The 18,356-nt window shown below is 45.0% G+C and overlaps 2 protein-coding genes across 10 annotated transcripts in view; one reads left to right on the top strand and one right to left on the bottom strand.

The window, feature by feature from the left end:
- ULK4 (unc-51 like kinase 4) overlaps positions 1–9,058 on the top strand; it is a 593,349-nt gene extending 584,291 nt beyond the window's left edge. For all 6 annotated transcript variants that reach the window (XM_049099948.1, XM_049099952.1, XM_049099949.1 and 3 more), the window contains 2 exons: positions 6,358–6,443; positions 8,879–9,058. In XM_049099948.1, coding sequence (XP_048955905.1) covers positions 6,358–6,443; positions 8,879–8,942 — 150 coding nt within the window. In that variant the 3' untranslated portion in view covers positions 8,943–9,058. The remainder of the gene's footprint in view (positions 1–6,357; positions 6,444–8,878) is intronic.
- A 5,456-nt stretch (positions 9,059–14,514) lies between these two features.
- Positions 14,515–18,356, bottom strand: part of CTNNB1 (catenin beta 1) — a 39,183-nt gene continuing 35,341 nt past the window's right edge. For 2 of the 4 annotated variants that reach the window (XM_035704683.2, XM_035704685.2), the window contains exons 13-15: positions 18,226–18,347; positions 16,839–16,899; positions 14,515–15,804 (exon numbers count right to left, since the gene is read on the bottom strand). In XM_035704683.2, coding sequence (XP_035560576.1) covers positions 15,596–15,804; positions 16,839–16,899; positions 18,226–18,347 — 392 coding nt within the window. In that variant the 3' untranslated portion in view covers positions 14,515–15,595. The remainder of the gene's footprint in view (positions 15,805–16,838; positions 16,900–18,225; positions 18,348–18,356) is intronic. The other 2 variants (XM_025461197.3, XM_025461199.3) reach the window with 2 other exon arrangements.

The following is an 18,356-nucleotide window of genomic DNA, read 5'->3' as shown; positions in this document are numbered from 1 at the left end:
ACCTCAGGGTTCTGGGATCAAGATCTACATCAGGCTCCACACTTAGAATGGAGTCTGCTTAGGATTCTCTTTCTCCCTTTCCCTTTCCCCCCTCACCCCACTTGCATGCTCTCTCTCTTAAAAAAGAAAAAAAACTTTCTGGGAATCTGATAGGAAATGCATTAAACCTGTATTTTGGGGAATTAATAACTGTACTATATTGAGTCTTCCAATTCATGAACATAGTATATCCATTTATTTAGGGATTTTTTCTTTCATCAGCATTCTATATAATTTTTAGCATATAGATCCTGACCCATTTTGCTGGATTAATACCTTTGAAATTTGTCAAAACTTGCTTTATAACCCAGCATGTGCTATATTTTGAAAACTTCCCATGTACCTTTGAAAAGAATATATATGCTGAAGTTGTTAGATGAATTTTTCTTTATGTGTTAATTAGGTCAGGTTTGTTCATCTTGTAGTATAAAACTTCTGCATCCCTTCTGATTGCATATTGCTGAGAGATTGAAAAGTATCCCACATAATTATAGTGCTGCTTTAGCAGCATCCCACAGATTTTGATATATCATTTTTTACTAAGTTAAAATGCTTTATTAAATTTTATTAAATAAAAATATAAATAAAGCTTAATAAAATATTTTCTGATTTCCTTGGGAAAATGATCTTTCAATTATTTAGGAGTAAGTTGATGAATTTCCACGGGATTTGGGATATTCCTATCATCTTTATTGATTTCTAGTTTATGATTAAAAAATATAATTTATATGGCTTCAGTCCTTTTATATTAGTTGAGTTGTTTTATGATCCAGGATATTGTATATGTTGGTGAACGTTCCTGGGTTCTTGGGAAAAAATGTGTATTCTATTACTGATGGGTTTAGTGCTCTGCAAAAGCCATTGAGATCCAGTTAGCTGACGATGTGATTCAACTCTTCTGTATCCTTGCTGATTATTTTTTTCCGCTCATCCTATTACTGTGAGAGTAGTTTGAAGCCTCCAGCTGCAGTTGTAGATTTATCTGTTTTTCCTTTCAGTTGTATCAGTTTTTGCTTTGTGTATTTTTAATTTCTATTGCTGAGTGTACGTTTACTGTTATATCTTCTCAATAACAAAATCTTTTTATTAAAATGTATGTCCCTATTTGTCCTTGGCAAATTTTTTGTTCTGAAGTCTTCTTTGCCTGATATTAATGTAGCCACTCGAGCTTTCTTTAGATTCATGTTTGTATGGTATACATGTTTTCATCCTTTTACTTTTAACCAACCTGTCTTACTCTATTTGAATTAAGATTCTTGTAGACAGTATATAGTTGGGTCAATTTTTTTGTCATGTTGAAAAATCTGTTTAATTTGCTGAATTTGGATCATTTACATTTAATGTAATTCTTGTGTTAGGATATAGTCTACCTTTTTATTTAGGTTTATCCTCTTTGTTTTCATTTTCTTGCTTGTATCTCTCCTGACTTATTTAACATTTTTTACGAGTACAGGTTGTCTATAGTAATTTTTACTAAGTTTTTTTTTTTTTTTTTAGGGATTCCTATTGGGATTATAAAAGACTTTACTTTTGGAGCACTTGGGTGGCTCAGGCAGTTGGTTGTCTGCCTTCTGCTCAGGTCATGATCCCGGGGCCCTGGGATTGAGCTGCATGTCAGGCTCCCTGCTCAAGAAGGAGTCTGATTCTCCCTCTCCCTATGCCCCTCCTCTTCAGTGCTTGTGTGCTTGCTCTCTTTCTCTCTCTCTTTCTCTCAAATAAGATCTTAAAAAAGATAAAAGACTTTGCTTTTCACAGTCTACTTATAATCGGTATTTTACAATTTCAGTTACAATATAGAAACCTTACCACCTTATAAGTTCCTCTGCCCTTCCCCCAGTTCCAGTTCTCTTTTATCTACATGTGTTTAAAACCCCATCAGACAGTATTATATGTTTGCTTTTCTACCATCAAATGTATTTTAAAGAAAGGGAATAGTATGTTATGTTTACCCAGATATTTACCATTTCTGTTGCTCTTCCTTCATTCCTAATAGTCCAGGTTTCCTTCTGGTGTTATTTCCTTTCTTTATCAAGAGTTTTTTTTTTTTTTTAAGTTTATTTTGTATTTTTAAGTAATCTCTACCCCAATGTGGGGCTCAAACTCATGATTCTGAGATCAAGAGTTGCATGCTCTTCCAACTGACTCATCCAGGTGCTCCTGAAGAGTTTCCTTTAGTAATTCTTTTAGGGAAATTCTGCTTCTATTGGTTTTCCTTCATCTGAGAATGTCTTTATTTCACCTAAATACCTGAATTAAATTTTTGCTAGAATAAAATGCTAGTTTGATACTTCTTTTAGCACTTTAAAAGTGTGTCACTCTCTTCTGGCCTCAATGTGATAAGAAAATCACAATAATTCAAATCAGTGTTCCCCTATACATAACTTGTATTGTCTTTTTTTTTTTTTTTTTTTTGCCTGCATCCACAATTCTTTTTTGTCCTGAGCAAATTTGATTATGATGTATTTGGATATGGATTCTTTGGGTTTATCTTGTTTGAGTCTCTCTCACATTTTGAATCTATAGATTTATATCTTTCATCACACTTGGAATAGTTTTAATTATGATTTTTCAATACTTTTTATCCATTCATGCTCTGCCCTCTCATTCTGGAACTCCAGTGATACAGACCTTTTGTTATTGTCCTACAGGTCCCTGAGGTTCTATTTGTGTTTTCAGACTTTATCTTTGGTTGCTCAGATTGGATCATTTCTATTGATCTATCTTCAAGTTCACTTCTTCTTTCCATTATACTAATGAATCCATTTGCCATGGTTTTTAAAATTTGGGGGTTATATTTTTAGTTCTAAATTTTCATTGGTCCTCCTTTATAACTTCTAATTTTTCACATCCTATTCTAATACTTGATTCTATTCTATTCTATTTTTTAAAGATTTTATTTATTTATTTATTCATGAGAAACACACAGAGAGAGAGAGAGAGAGAGAGAGAGGCAGAGGCATAGGCAGTGGGAGAAGCAGGCTCCATGCAGGGAACCTGATATGGGACTCGATCCCAGGACTCCAGTATCACACTTTGAGCCAAAGGCAGACACTCAACCGCTGAGCCACCCAGGCGTCTCTTGATTCTATTTTAATACCCCTCTCCTCTAATACTTGTTTTAAGAGTGTTACATTACATTTTAATACTTGTTTCAAGAGCATTAGTGATTGCTTGTTTTAGTATTTTTACAAGACTTTAAAGTCTTTGTCAGATAATTCCAACATCTGTGTCATCTTGTTGTTTATTGTCATTTATGATCTATGCTGAGCAATGTTGGATTTTATCTTGGTTACTTTAAATATTATATTATGAGACACTGTGCCTAATTGAAACCCCACAAGAATATTGATACTTTTATTTGAACAAGTAATTATGTTGGTTATGATCAGGATGCAGGTTGGAATAGTAATTTCAATGTCCTGTCAGTTTCTAAGCATTTGCAATGCTATTTGGGTCTATCTTGTGTGTCCATCTTCTAGGTGTCAGTCGGGGATGTGGACAGAGGTTTATTAGCTCAGTTCGCTAAGTTTTTGGTATGCCATTTGGATCAGTTCCATGCATACACAGGTTGAGGGTGAGCCTAGGAATTTATAAACAATTTTATGCAGTTTCTCAAGCTCTTCTGATCTGTTATCTCCCCAGTGTTTTCCTGGTTTCTTGCATCTCCCATTTTCTGTCTGGCCATAAACTGCTCACTTCCACAACTGCCATGTCTGGGCCAAACATTGGTGACAACAGAGCAGGTGGGAGGGGGGTAGTTTTAGGCTGGGCTCCTGTGCTGGCTGCTGTCGCTGCTGCCACCACAGAATTGCCTGGGGCCTGGGACAAGAAAACTGAGAAAAAGGGTGGGGTGGGGGGTTACCTAGAAGATATTATCTCCTCTCTGTGAGCTTTTGGGAGTTTCCTTTCCCATTTCTCAAGCCTGGTTTCTCCTGGAGCTCTCTCTTCTGCCCCACAGTGCTGACTTCAAGCCAAGCTATTCTGCATTCACCACCAATTTACTGGTGCTTTGAATCTGGTGCCTTTCCCCAGTCTGCCTGTTGCTGTTCACTTTTCAGTATTCTTAAATAGCTGTGCTGTGCATTCTGTTCAGGTTTTATAACTGCATTTAGAGGGAAAGGGTAGCATGTGTTTTCTCTGTCTTACCCAGAACTGAAATCTTTGATTGATATTAAAATATTTATTTTCTAATTAACTCATCTTTATATACAGCAACTTATATACAATAACTGATGTTTCAATTGAGTTCTGTTAAGGGGAGCCTCGGTGGCTTGGTTGGGGATCTGACTCTTAGTGTTGGTTCAGGTGGTGATCTCAGGGTCATTGAGATGGAACCCCATGAGGAGTTCTCACTCAGTGGGGAGTCTGCCGGAGATTCTCTCCTTTTGCCCTTCTTCCTACTCACACACACTTTCGCTCTTTCTCTAAATAAGTCATTTTAAAAAATAAAAATAAAATAGAGTTAAGTGGCCAAAGCACATAGTTTTCAATGACTTCTTTTGGCTTCATTTATGGCTACAGACATCAGCTGCACATGATGCTGTTTTGATCTCTTCCTTTGATCACCTCATTCTCACTGTAGTTTTCTATTTGCACCTTCTAACTTGCCTTGTGAGCAAATGTAGTCTTGTTATTTCTTTGCAAGTTGTGGGGTAATTGCCTCGGAGCACAGCCTCTACACACAATCCCATGATAGGGCTGCTAAGGGCAGTGATTCTGGACATAGCTCAACCAAGCTGGATGTGGAACAGTTTTGAGAAAAATCAGGTAGGAATCCTCTCTGAAGACCACTGTAGTGTACATTTGTGCTTACTTCAGACATAATTGAACTACAGCTGACGTTTTCAAATAGCAGCCTTTGAACTCATCAAGTTGGGTGTAATTTCAGAAGAAATTTACATGCAGCTCTTTTAAGATGCAAATCTTTGCAGAAATCACACCTGATGCAGTTGAGCTGGCAGCTGGTCGCTGGCACACTCAGAAGGTAGGATAGGATCTCAGTGGAGGTGCAAATTCACTCACATGTAATTTAGAGTCTGCACTAAGGTCTTTTTACCCCCCATGACCATCCTATCACCACAAGTGATTAAGAAATGTTCGCCCTATTCTTGAGAACCTGGGAGATGATAATCCAACCCTGGCCACTATGATCAAATGGAAAGACAGAGAACACTTGAATGGTGGGGCGGCAGCTGAGGCCAGTCTGGTTCCAGCTTCATGTGGGGTTAGGATCAGGCTCCACATGTACCTCTCTTGTGGCTCCTTAATCTTGCCAAGCCGCCATTACCTTATCATCTATAAAGCATGCTACATGCTTACCTTGCAAGGTGAATAAATAAAAAGAATAGATGAGGCAATTGACAGGAGGCTGCAGTGCCTTCTGAAAGGTAAAGTGCCATGCAAATGTTTATTATAAAGTATTTTTTTAATAATGAAGACAAAAATAGGACACAAAGATTGAATTAAGAGGAGCAAGTCTGGGACACCTGGGTGGCTCAATGGTTGTGCGCCTTTGGCTCAGGGCGTGATCTCAGGGTCCTGGGATCGAGTTCTGCTTCGGGCTCCCTGTAGGGAGCCTGCTTCTCCCTCTGCCTATGTCTCTGCCTCGTTCTGTGTCTCTCATGAATAAATAAATGAAATTTTAAAAAAAGAAAAAGAGGAACAAGTATAATACTAGGATCAAAGTTCATTCTTAAGGCCTTCTCTCCTTGCCTCACAGACATGGACTTTTATGGAGGGGTTTATGAGGAGGTCTCCAGAAGCCGGGATTGGATCCTCTCCCATTCAGGCCTTTCCAGCCCTGAGAGTATATGATTCAGCTCATAGGCGCTACAGAGTCAGAGATTCTCATGTTGTTCCTGTTCCTCCCAGGACTGTGGCAAAGAGCAAGGGCCCACTCCCAGGGTACTCTGGAAGGGGTTTGGTTATCAGTGTTTCTTTCCTCAGGCCCCCCAGGTCTCCACACATCCAGAACTGTGATTCTTTTGTCCATATGAGGTTGCATTGGCCTCAGGGCCCAAAGGAGTCCTGGCTCTAACAACTGAATAAGTTCATTCACCATCATTTGTTCTAACTCAGAAGTTCAAGCTTTCAGGACGCAAATCCTCCTCAGGGACCCACCAGAGGCACCCCACCCTGAACTCATGCTCACTCCCCAGGGGCCATACTGTCTGCCTCTAATGGTCAGCAGTGCCCTGGAGGGATGGGTCTCGGGGTATTCCCCCTAATGCCACGGTAGCCTGAGACTCGGGGTACCCTTCCAATGGGACCTGAGTCAGGGATAGGCCATCCAACCACTTTCTTCTCCCTCCCTTGCAGGTCACATCCAATGAGAAGCACCTGGAGAGTCTCAAGGATGCAGGCAGCCTCCTGCGGGCTCTGGAGTGGCTTGCCCCAGCTGGAGGGTAAGTAGGCTCAGGAGGGGCAGTGCAGCCTACTGGGCTCAGCAAACACTCAAGCATTTCTCATAAAGAAGGCCACCCTGCACGCGCACAGCCTCATCACCACCCCATCGCGGGGGTTTGGGCAGGGCTGCGCCCCGGATGGACAGCTCAGTGTGCTCTACAGCACCGGGCTGTCTTCTCTGGCCACGTCTGCAGGGAAAACTTGGAAGCTGCAAAACAGACTGTGTGTCCCCAGAAGCTGACACTGTGCGGTTAGTCAGCCTCCTAGTTCTCTGCTCTATGCTCCATATGTGCAATGTAGGGAAGTGAGCTCCACAGTCTGGGCTGCCCAGTCACCCAGGCTTGTGTCACACGCTGTAAAGGTACGAACTGCTAGGTGGGCATCCCCACAGTGATGCTGATGCTCGGTGAAATTAGGGCCACAGGGAAGGGTCATCCCACAACACCCTCCCCCCCGCCACACACACGCTCTGAGCTTGAGAGGTGGTGACAGATGGGGGGTAGGGCTTACACATTGTTATACTCTTATCTGAACTGTTAATGCCAAATGACCAAAGAAAAATCATCGGGGAGTAAGAAGGTTGCCACCCTTTTGGTCAGATGGTGCTGTGCTGTACAGGGGCTGTGTGTGACAGTGCCAGAGCCGGCCTGCAGTCGGGCCATTGTCCCAAGCTGAGGGAGCCTGTGGGGGCCACAGCCCCCCCAAGCTTCAGCTGCTCTCCCGGTCCTGGGGAGAAGAAGGACCCACCTCGTAAGGGGTTCCCGGCCTTCACTGGGTGCACAAGACATGGAATGGGTGCTAGCGTTTCCTGGTGGTTTGTTTTCAGAACCACAGGGTTCTCTAAGTTCTGCAACCTGGTGTTTTGGGTTCAGTGTTCATCTGAAGAAAAATATGTAGCTGGGGCGTTGCTGGAAGTCTGTGGAGAAGGGGTGCCATTAGACTAACCCAGTGCCTCTCAAGCGTAAGCCAGAGAGGTAGGCTCTCTGTGTTTTCTGTGAGGTGCATGGGGAAGAACAGGCCGGCTGTCGCAGGGGACGGGCCCTCCTCACCCTGCTGGTCCCCGTGGTTTAAGGCGTGGACAGTGACTCCCTAGGCTGGGCCGCGGGCCTCCGGCTGCACTGCTGTGAGGAGCATGCACCATCTGTCCCCAGGGACTGGACTTGTGCGTGAAGCCCCTCTGAGCAGGTGTGCCAGAGAGGGCACGGGAGAGCCCCCAGCAGACAGGAGTTGAGCGTAGAGCACCCAAACCCCTTCCTCTGCAGTGCCTGGCTTTGCGGGAGCCCTCATCCAGCAGGGGCCTCCATCTGCCTTAGGCCGAAGCCGGCACCTAACGGAGCTGGACCCAGACTGGGACCAAATGTGTCAAAACATGGCTCGGGCTCCACAACGCTGGTAGCCTCTCCTGCAGCCCCGCTCAGCACCCCAGCGGTGAAAGGCCTACGCCGGGCAGACCTGGGCTGGGGAGGGTGCTGCTATGAAGTGGTCTTGTTTGGGCTTTATTCAGAGGTCTGAAGACCTCTGCTCCAATGTGGCTCTGCCAGGGGTCGGCGTACCCTCCTGCCGCTGGGGCCTCTGGGCTGCCCTGTTGCAGGTGGGCAGCAGGACTCCACCAGCTTAGCTTTGACGCATCTGGGATCCGGCTGAGTTCAAACACACTCTTGCCAGCCCTTGGGCCCTCTGATGTGCAGAGCAGGAATGCACGGCACCGTCTCTCAACCACAGCCCTGTCCACTGCGACCCGCCTCTTACGCAGCACCCCCACCCCGGGTTATTTGGCAACAGCCCTGTTTCTGTGTAGTCAAGTGTGCCATGAGCTAATTTTATACTTCAGGGCAGTGCTATATGTCCCTCTTTTCCTTGCTAACAGTTGTTAAGGCACAGGTTTAAATGTGTCTCAATTTGTTCCAGTAACAAATTTTCCATTTTAAGCTCTTATTTGGGCATCCACACCTGTAAGAGTAAGAAACCCAAAGCCTTCCGGCTCACTGGCCAGGAAGTAGCAGTATGGAGCAGGGAGAGCCACCAGCTGACGCAGGCCTGGCATCATGGCCCGGACACCCAAGTCAGCCGCAGGCCGGCTCTGGGCAGGCCTGTTGCAGGACCTGGGCTCAGCACGTCAGGCTGCCGTCTGACTCGCCCGTAGAGCTCAGCATCAGCGTACCTGGCCAAAGTGGCTCTGATGATTGGGGCCCAGGAGCTCAGGCCTAGTTTAGGGGTGCCAGCATGGCCAGCTCTGAGCCCCCCTGGGACTGTGGGCCGACTGAGGTCCCAGAGCCTGAGTATCCTGTTTCTGCACCTCAAGATGACGAAGGGGCAGTTTTACGAAGTAGCCGGTCCATCAGATACTCAGGTACAAAAAGTCCAGCCTCTTTGAAACAGGGGGCATTTTGCCCTGGAGATGGCTAAGGTGTTTCTATTTTGGTTTTTCTCACAGTTCGTCTGCTGACAGTGTGGTGGCTTCCCTGGCCCTGGAAATCCTGCAAGCTGTTGGACACTAGGCAAGAAGGCACTTAGCACAAGCCTGCTCTGCAGTAAGCCCTCGGCTACACGGGGTCACCACATACGTCACCACTGTAGCTCTATCTGGACCTAATAAAGTCAGCTAAACCCAGAACCTTCTGGCCGAGGTGTTCTAACTCTGGGCCCTAGGAAACCCACTCAGAATAGAGTGGATGCTTCATTCTGCAGGATGCATCTGGGAACCATGGGTCTGCTGGCTGTTCTGAGAATGTTCTTTCCCTGTGTGTGCTAGGTAGAAAGCCTGTCTGCTAATCACGTAGATGAGAAGCCACAGTCCTCAGCCTGTGGCATGTGAGCAGCTCTCCCCTCCAGAGATTTAATAGACAGGAGTAAGCATGAATGTTCAACTAGCCGCAGCTCCAGAGCAAGCTTTTGGAAACTGGTTTTAGCCTCATCTTCCTCTCACTTCTACCTCTCTGGTTTTTCTTCATTTCAGGGACAAACCGATTCTAAGAATTCTGGGGAGGGCTGGGCAAGGCTCCACCAACAGGCAAATGGTGCAGTTTGCCTAAAGGATGCAAAATGCTTGAGGAACCCTGGCCTCTGGGAAGGTCTGCCCATCTAAATGGCGGGGGGCGGGGGGCTTCTACTTTGATGCCAAGTCCTACTGTTTACCCCCTTAAATCCTTAGAACCTTTCCAGTTTCTTCCTATGTTCCCTCACATGCCCTTAAACCTCCTACATGAAAATATTTGGTGGACGTTGCAGAAAGTTGCTGGGAATGTGGTACTGAGGAAGGCTTACTCTTGAATCTGGACTGCATCCTGGGCAGCTTGGACCACATGAGCAAGTCCAGGCCCTTCCTCAGCCTCTCTGGGGCCCATGTCCCATCTGTAAAGTGAAAGGGCAAGTCTAGACTAGATCAATAGCTGCCACCCCCTCCCAGCTCCCATGCTCTGTGCCTTTTAGAAAGAGGGGATTTGCCCCACTACCAGACACTGTCCCCAGCCCAGAGAAGCACAAGTGGGCACACAGGTAGCCTTGTCTAATTGCATCACGAGAAGCTGGTCACACTGTCACCAACAGCCCCAGTGATCTGGGTAGTTTGCCAGCTTCCATGTGGCTTAGTCATGAAAACAGCAGCTCTATGCCCAACTCCATCAAGAACATATGTCTGTTACCTTATTTACTCGTCACCACAACCTACAAAGCAGGTCGCCTTAGCTTTGATTCCCGAGAGAAAACAGGCTCAGAGGAGGCAGACCGCTTGCCCAAGGCCACAGAGTCTGGTTGAACTGAAGGACCCCAACTCCATAACCTGTGTGTGCCCCTCAGTGGGGTAGCCAGAGCTTGAGCTGTGAGCAGTTAGGTAGCAAGAGTGGCCCAGCCGGAAGCAGGCAGTCTCCTTCCACCTCTCCCAGCCTACTCACTGCCAGTGGTGAGGAGGCTCCAGGACAAGTCCTGTTGGGGGATGTGCCCCACCTCAGGCTGTGTACCCATGTGGCCCCTGGCCCCACTGATTTTGCTTGAACTCCTGGCGGGGTGGGGGGCTGAGCAGCAAGAGGCCTGGCCCTTGGTTCCAGTTACCTTGCCTGCTGGGTCCAGGGACAGGCACACGTCTCCCTATTTTCGTAGGAAATAAATCTGTTCTCTCCCGTCCTTCAGTTCTTGGGTGAACTGCTCTGGAATTCCATGCCTGGTCTTCCCAGAAGGTATTTCAGAGCACTGAAGATTCTTCTTTACCTTTTTTTAGCTGAGCAGGAAAGAGTCTTTGCTATTTGAGGGAAAACGAGAAAGTATTAACATTCCAGAATGGTTTTGTTGAGTGGACCATTCTTGGCCTTAAGTCCCGCTACATTGCCTTTTTCAGGAAAGATGTATCTGAGTGGGCAAAGGGCAAGCAGGCCTGGAGTGCACAGCCCACGGTGCCGGGGCTCTGAGGCAAGCCCATGCCAAGCTTCAGACTGATGGGAGGTTGGCATCCTGGAGTTAGATCCTTTTGATTATTCTCATAAACGTGCCACGTGGAAAGCAGCACCCATGGTCCCACTGAGCTCAGGCACAGGACACATGAACAGGCTTGGCTGGGTGAGCAGGAGGTGGCCTAACCCTTCCTCTCGGCCTCCCCATGTGAGGCCCAGACCCTCACATTTGGCTTCCCAGGCTGGCTCCAGTTCTAAGAGAAAGCTGGCCCTGGGCTCCCGGCCCATTAGAGCTCTTGGAATTCTGGCAGTGGCAAGGGGCCCAGAACGACACCCACTGGCCCTCATTCCCCCTACCTTCATGGTTCAGCTATTTGCTCTTTAACTGGCTACAACCACGGGTCAAGCCTCTCCAGACATGATGTCACATGTTGCAGAGGTAGGACGCCAGAGGGTAAATTAGGGAGGAGACCAGGCAAATGGCCGCACAGAACTCTCTTTCCCATTAACAGCAGGTCCAAAGCTTCAAGACCTCCCATCCTTACAGCCTGAGAGCAGGTGCCCAGAGGAGGGGTCTGTCCCTCTGAAGAGCCACACTGCGGCCACAGGTGTCCTGAGAGGAGGGAACAATCATCAGGGCAACTAAGGCTATGGTTTTGTAGGTCGCAGCGACAGAATTTGCTCTTACCGTTGTTTTCATCTAGCTCTTCCTGGTTCCCACAGTACCCCAAGGCTTTTCAGATGACCTCACGAGATTCTCAGGTCAGTTCTGTGACCACAGACAGGTTTATCCCTGTGACACAGCTCAGGAAGGGGAAACTCTGGGGGCTACTAAAGCTCTTGGCCAAGGAGAGAGGAACTGGGTCTCTCCTATCTCGGCTTGAAGATCCGCTTTTCTCCCCCCGCCCCCCCCCCACTCCCCCCCCCCACTCCCGTGACAGAAAAAAATAGTGGCAGAATCTATGGCTATATGCAGGAGCTGAGATAGGAGCTCCAGGAAGGAACTGGGAGGGATGTGGGGCAAGGACAAGACCACCCAAAGTTCAGGAGGCCCTGAAAACCTCATACTTCAATGGGGCTGAGGAAGGAATACAGAAGATGTCACAGCCTCGAAGGAGGACCAGGGAAGTATGAAGTCCTGAAGTGACCATCTCAGTCCCTTCCGTACAGGTGAGAGAGGTGGCCTGTCACTTGCCCCTAGCTTACTTTTTGGGGTGGGGAGGGCAAAGGAACCCCCCCCCCCAGCCCGCCCACAGAGGAGGAACAAGCAGCATGATCCTCTTGGCCTTGCCTCTCAACTCTGCAATTGCAGCTGGTGGGGGAATTCACTCAAGGTAAGGCCGTCTTAAATTCTAAGAGGACAGAACAATGGCCATCAACAGGGCACTCTCAGCACTTTATAAACCAAACAGCATGATTCAGACCTGTTTTTATTACAGAAATCAAAACAAAAATTAAAAAGCATTTTTATCTTAAGATCTTTCACCATCAAGGATTCAAATAACCAGATTGAAGCCTCAAGTCTAGAACATCTGTTCCAACACAGAAGAGCTTCTTTCTTCAGCTAAGTGGTGGACACTGCAATGGGATCAATTGTCAGGTGCCCCCTGTCCTCAGGTAACCACTACTCTGATTTCTGTAGTAGCTTGCTTTTGTTTTTACCATCCATGGGTGATGTCCTCTAGTTTGTCCTTTAATTTAATCAACGAAGTCCTACAGCATGCATTTATGACTTGCTTTTGGTCAGTATGTTTGCAGGATCCACACACTGCTGTGTGAAGCTGTAGTTCTCTACTGCAGGACAGCCATTCTCTTGTATGAACATAGCAATTATTGGACACCTGGGCAGTCATGCAGTAATCTCCCAAGCCACAATAATGGAGTTTGAGGCAAAAGAAAAATCATTAATACTGATCCTACTTGTCTTTATATGGAGTTTTTTTTTCCCTGCATTTTTTCCAAACGGTCACCAATTTTTCCATCCTTTACTAAAAAGCCCCTTTCGCACTGACCTCCAGTACGACCTCTAAAGTACTATGTTCACATCTTCCATTCTCCCCTTATTCCATATTTGCCTCTGTACCAACCAATGTTAACTACCTCTACACTCCTAGTTAGGCAGTGACCACTGGTAGAGCAAGCCTTGCCCTCTCCTTTTTCCCAAATGTCTTGGCCTTTGTATTATGGAATACTTGCAGAATCACCTTGTTGAATCAGATGAACTTTACTTTTTTTTTTTTTTTAAGATTTTATTTATTTATTCATAGACGCAGAGACACAGACAGAGGGAGAAGCAGGCTCCATGCAGGGAGCCTGATGTGGGACTCGATCCTGGGTCACCAGGATCACACCCCAGGCTGCAAGCGGTGCCAAACCGCTGCGCCACCGGGGCTACCCTGAACTTTACATTCTTTTTTTTTTTTTAAATAAATTTTTTATTGGTGTTCAATTTACCAACATACAGAATAACAGTGTTCATCCCGTCAAGTGCCCCCCTCAGTGTCCGTCACCCATTCACCCCCACCCTCCTCCCCTTCCACCACCCCTAGAGTTCATTTCCCAGAGTTAGGAGTCTTTATGTTCTGTCTCCTTTTCTGATATTTCCCACACATTTCTTCTCCCTTCCCTTATATTCCCTTTCACTGTTATTTATATTCCCCAAATGAATGAGAACATACAATGTTTGTCCTTCTCTGATTGACTTACTTCACTCAGCATAATACCCTCCAGTTCCATCCACGTTGAAGCAAATGGTGGGTATTTGTAGTTTCTAATGAACTTTACATTCTTAAGTGGAACTTCAAAACTATAAAGAATTTAGGCAAAGCTCTGAAAATGTTTTCTGATTTTTGAAGTTCTTTAAGTGAAACGCCATGCTGGGGTACCTTATATGAAGTGAAGCTTCTGGTTATGCTGGCATGGTTCTGTCATGCACTGGAAGGAACCTAAAACCAACCACTTCACCAGGTACAGGCTCTCGTCTCCAATCCCAATTACACTTTAGACCACAGGTGCTTTCATAGAACTTCAACCAAAAGAAAGTGAACATGTTTATCTAATAGTCATGATCTTAATCAAATAGTAATGCCTGATAACTCAAACTGCTCCCCCTAAGCACAAAACAGTGTCACTTTCTAAAGACCAAAACACAAGTCACAACAGGTCTACTGACTCTGTCCTTTGGGATGAACTAAGCTTGTCAGATCTAGCACCAGGATGACAGGATTACCTGGCAGACAGGTAGAAGAAGGCTCATTCTGGTCTGATTACGTTCAAGATAAACATCACTTAAACCATCTTAGTTTTCAGTTCAAAGTGGAGCTGAAGGAATTCCCCTCTCCAAATAAGTCACATTTATGTGAAGGTGCTTGAAATCCAAATCCAGGTAGTTATAATTCTTCATTATTACCTTAATGGAAAGGTACCTTCTGATGGTGTCTGAAGTGGGGGAAGCCTATCTGGCTTTCAGCTGGGTTCTACGTAGCCCAAAGACCACATTACATGCCTCTGAATTGAGGTTTCTGGTGCAATTTAACCCAGGGCCCACTGTTAAAGTTGGCAAACAATCCCATCTAGAGGTAAGGGGCTCTCTCTCATTACAACTTCAACTTTTTCACTCTGTGTATTTTCCTCAGGATTGAAGTATCCTCACAAACCATTTAATGAAAAGGAGAAAAAGGTGACACAATCGAATGAATTAAAAGTTTAATTCTGAACCATTTTTATAACCGCATTTTCTCTTGAAGCATCGTATCACAGCAGGTTACAACAACTTTGGGATAAAAGGCAAATGGTAAACTGTCCAAAACAAGGTTCCAAATAACACCTCTTACTGATTTACCCTACCCATACATATCCCAAATAAAGTTTTTGATCAAAAACATGAAATAGATCCACCTGCTTATTTTAAGCATATTAAAAAGGAAACTAATTGGACCATTTCTATTTGTCTATTTTATACAAAAAGGCTACACAATGTTACACTTTATTCAGATTACAATTAGAGTGATTATGAATTAGTGTTCTACACCATTACTCAATTCTTAAAAATTAGAAATTGCTGTAGCAGTATTCACTATAACTTAACACTACGAGAGACTTAAAAAACTAACAGTTACTGCAAAAAAATTAAAGAGCTACTTCAAAGCAAGCAAAGTCAGTACCATTACAGATATTTAAAAAAAAAATTTAACAAGCAAGGCTAGAGTTTGATAAATTCCATATCCTGTGATCCATTCTTGTGCATTCTTCACTTCTTGAGTCACTCCCAAAATCCATTTGTATTGTTACTCCTCGACCAAAAAGGACCAGAACAAAAAGTTTACTTCAATTGTTCCCATAGGAAACTCAGCTTGGTTAGTGTGTCAGGCACTTTCTGAGATACCAGCCCACCCCTCGAGCCCTCTCAGCAACTCTACAGGCCAATCACAATGCAAGTTCAGACAATACAGCTGTATAAAGAGAGAAAGGCTGCTATTAATGTTTAAAACAGCAAATGTTACTCATTTGAGTATTAAGTTGCAAAAGCTGTGGCAAAAAACATTAAAGTTAATAACTTCCACACATGACCACTTAACAACCAGAAATCTGAGAACATTCAAATGTTCTAAGACATCTCCTTTCAAAGTACGTATCTGTTTTGGTGGCAGATTTACAAATAGGCCTAAACCACTCCCACCCTACCAACCAAGTCTCTCTCAAGTTCTGTAGGCAGAGTAAAAGTATTTTACCCAAACTGGCTTTTTTTAACTTCTTACCTAAAGGATGATTTACAGGTCAGTATCAAACCAGGCCAGCTGATTGCTGTCGCCTGGAGGCAGCCCATCCATGAGGTCCTGGGCATGCCCCAGATCTGGCAGCCCATCAACTGGATAGTCAGCACCAGGGTGGTGGCCACCCATCTCATGCTCCATCATGGGGTCCATACCCAAGGCATCCTGGCCATATCCACCAGAGTGAAAAGAACGATAGCTGGGATCTAGAAGAGTCGGGGTGGCAACAAAAAGGGTCAAAGGACAGAGGGAAAGAAGAGAAAGACATATAAAGTTACCACTGAGGTGTAACCTCAACGGCAGTGTAACCTCAACGGCAGTGAACTTGTCTCAGAAAGCAGGCCTTTCTAGCCTTCTTCAACCAAGTCATTACTCAGTGCCAGGCCACCCACGAGGCTATACAAAGTCTGTTTCCATCAGAGGCAGATCTGTAGGTTCTAACCACACCATCCATTTTACCACTGAACATTCTGTGTTTGCTTAGGTAGAGAAACAAAATCCCTGAGGAAGGGCAGCAAGCAGTCTACTGTGTGTATGATGCTCAGGGATCAACAAGTCATGGGCAAGAGATGAAAGAAAAAGCAAGGCGGTCTGACAGATGTAATCTATCTGTTACAAAGTCCAGTGACAGAAAAGTACTGAGAAAATTCAAGCTGCTGTTTCCAATGAAACCTTTACATTAAGGGTTGACATTTATGTATCTGTCACATAAGACAGCTCTATGAGATGCAGTAGGAAAACCCACATGAGATTATAAACATAAGGGGAATAGTTGCATTTGTTCACGGTCTACCCCCTGCTCCATCTCTATTACCCAGAGTTGAATGAGCTTTTCTAACACCCTGATAATAGAACTGTGTAGACCCAACCCAGATCTGAGCCTGGGCCTGAGTTTCCCATCCTCTCACTTCCTGGGTGGGCGGCAGGCACAGATATTACAGCATATCTGACCAAAAAAGGGAACACAAAAGCAACTTGTAATATCCTAAGCTGCAGAAGCCCCGTAGTCATGACTCGTATTTGTTGGTGTGATCCTGCTGCCAGCTCAGTGTGCGGCCCAGAATTCCCTAGGCTCCACAAGAGCTACTGCTGCTGACTCTGGAATTTCAGACGTGCCTTTAACTGCTGCCACTACTCTCCTGCCAACACTGGTTTCCCAGATGAGCAAACCAGCTCTTCTGATAAAGCTTTGGGAGCTTGGGCTTGACCTGGAATTAATCAAGAAATCTGAGACACATACCATCCTGGCGATATCCAAGGGGTTCTCCCTGGGCACCAATATCAAGTCCAAGATCAGCAGTCTAGATAAACAGGTACAAGGTAAGGAAACAAAACAAAAATGAAAATTCTCAAGTATACTCTCTAACATTCTGAAAACTTATTTTCAGATTATAGAGGGAACAAAGAACTCACAGAAATACTTCAAACTCCACCCCTCAAAGATTAACTCCTGATACCCAGAGCAACATGTTTTGTCATTATACACAGTATTAAAAATATTCACTAATTTCTTTCAACAAATGTAATAGTCAACAAAACAGGCAAGGTGTCTCTCTCCAACAGGAGTTGCTGACAAACAGGATATGTTCTATGAAAGAAGACTTTAAGCCTGAGCAACTAGATGGGAAGACTGGGAGAGGAACAGGTTTGGGGAAGTACACAGCCCAAGCTGGAACATGTTAACACTGCCCATTAAAAACCCAATTAACACATTACTCACTGTTTGACAATCTGCTTTTCTTTTCACCTAACAATCTACAGGATCTCTTTCCATTCATATAATCCACTGTATGACTATGTAGCATAACTGAATGAACTTTCAGCGTGGTTCTAATGTTTAAAGAACAATTCTTTTTAATATTTATTCATGAGAGACACAGAGAGAGAGGCAGAGACATAGGCAGAGGGAGAAGTAGGCTCCCTGCGAGAAGCCTGATGCAGGACTTGATACCAGGACCCTAGGATCATGCCCTGAGCTGAAGGCAGATGCTCAACTACTGAGCCACCTAGGTGTCCATCAAGAACAATTCTGTACTGAGGACAAATTCACAGAATTTCAAATAGAAAAGTAGATGAAAAACTGAAAATTTAAAGAGACCACATCAATAAATTGACCTCCAGCTAACAGAATAGAGTGCCTCTTTCCTTAAAAGGAAACATATTTCCCTTTTGGAAAAGCATCTCTTTAGAAAGAGAAGCTTTAAGCTGATATTTTTTCCACCCATGTCCCTCACAAATTCTAATGTTAAGCAGCATTATTTATTCTGAATAGTCTGTTTAAAGCTGTGGTTCTGGGCAGCCCCGGTGGCCCAGCAGTTTAGCCCTGCCTTCAGCCCAGGGCGTGATCCTGGAGACCCAGGATCGAGCCCCCCGTTGGGATCCCTGCATGGAGCCTGCTTCTCCCTTTGCCTGTGTCTCTGCCTCTCTCTCTTTCTCTCTTGCTCTCTGTGTCTCTCATGAATAATTTTTTTTTTTTTTTTAAATAAAGCTGTGGTTCTTTCTCACAGCGGCTGCTAAAGTAGCAGAAAGGACAGATATTCAAGCCAGGGACACAATGCAAATAAATGTGTGCGAGCATTTGGAGGGGAAACCACACGCTACCAAATAAACATGTCCATATGGCCTACCTCATTCCAAGCCATTGGCTCCGTTCTGAAGAGAGAACTGGTCAGCTCAACCGAAAGCCGTTTCTTGTAATCCTGTGGCTTGTCCTCAGACATTCGGAACAAAACAGCAGCTGCATATGTTGCTGGGAGAG

Source organism: Canis lupus, chromosome 23 (genome assembly GCF_003254725.2).
Source record: "Canis lupus dingo isolate Sandy chromosome 23, ASM325472v2, whole genome shotgun sequence".
In the NCBI taxonomy this organism is placed as follows: Eukaryota; Metazoa; Chordata; class Mammalia; order Carnivora; family Canidae; genus Canis; species Canis lupus.
This window is presented reverse-complemented; position numbering and strand designations above follow the sequence as displayed.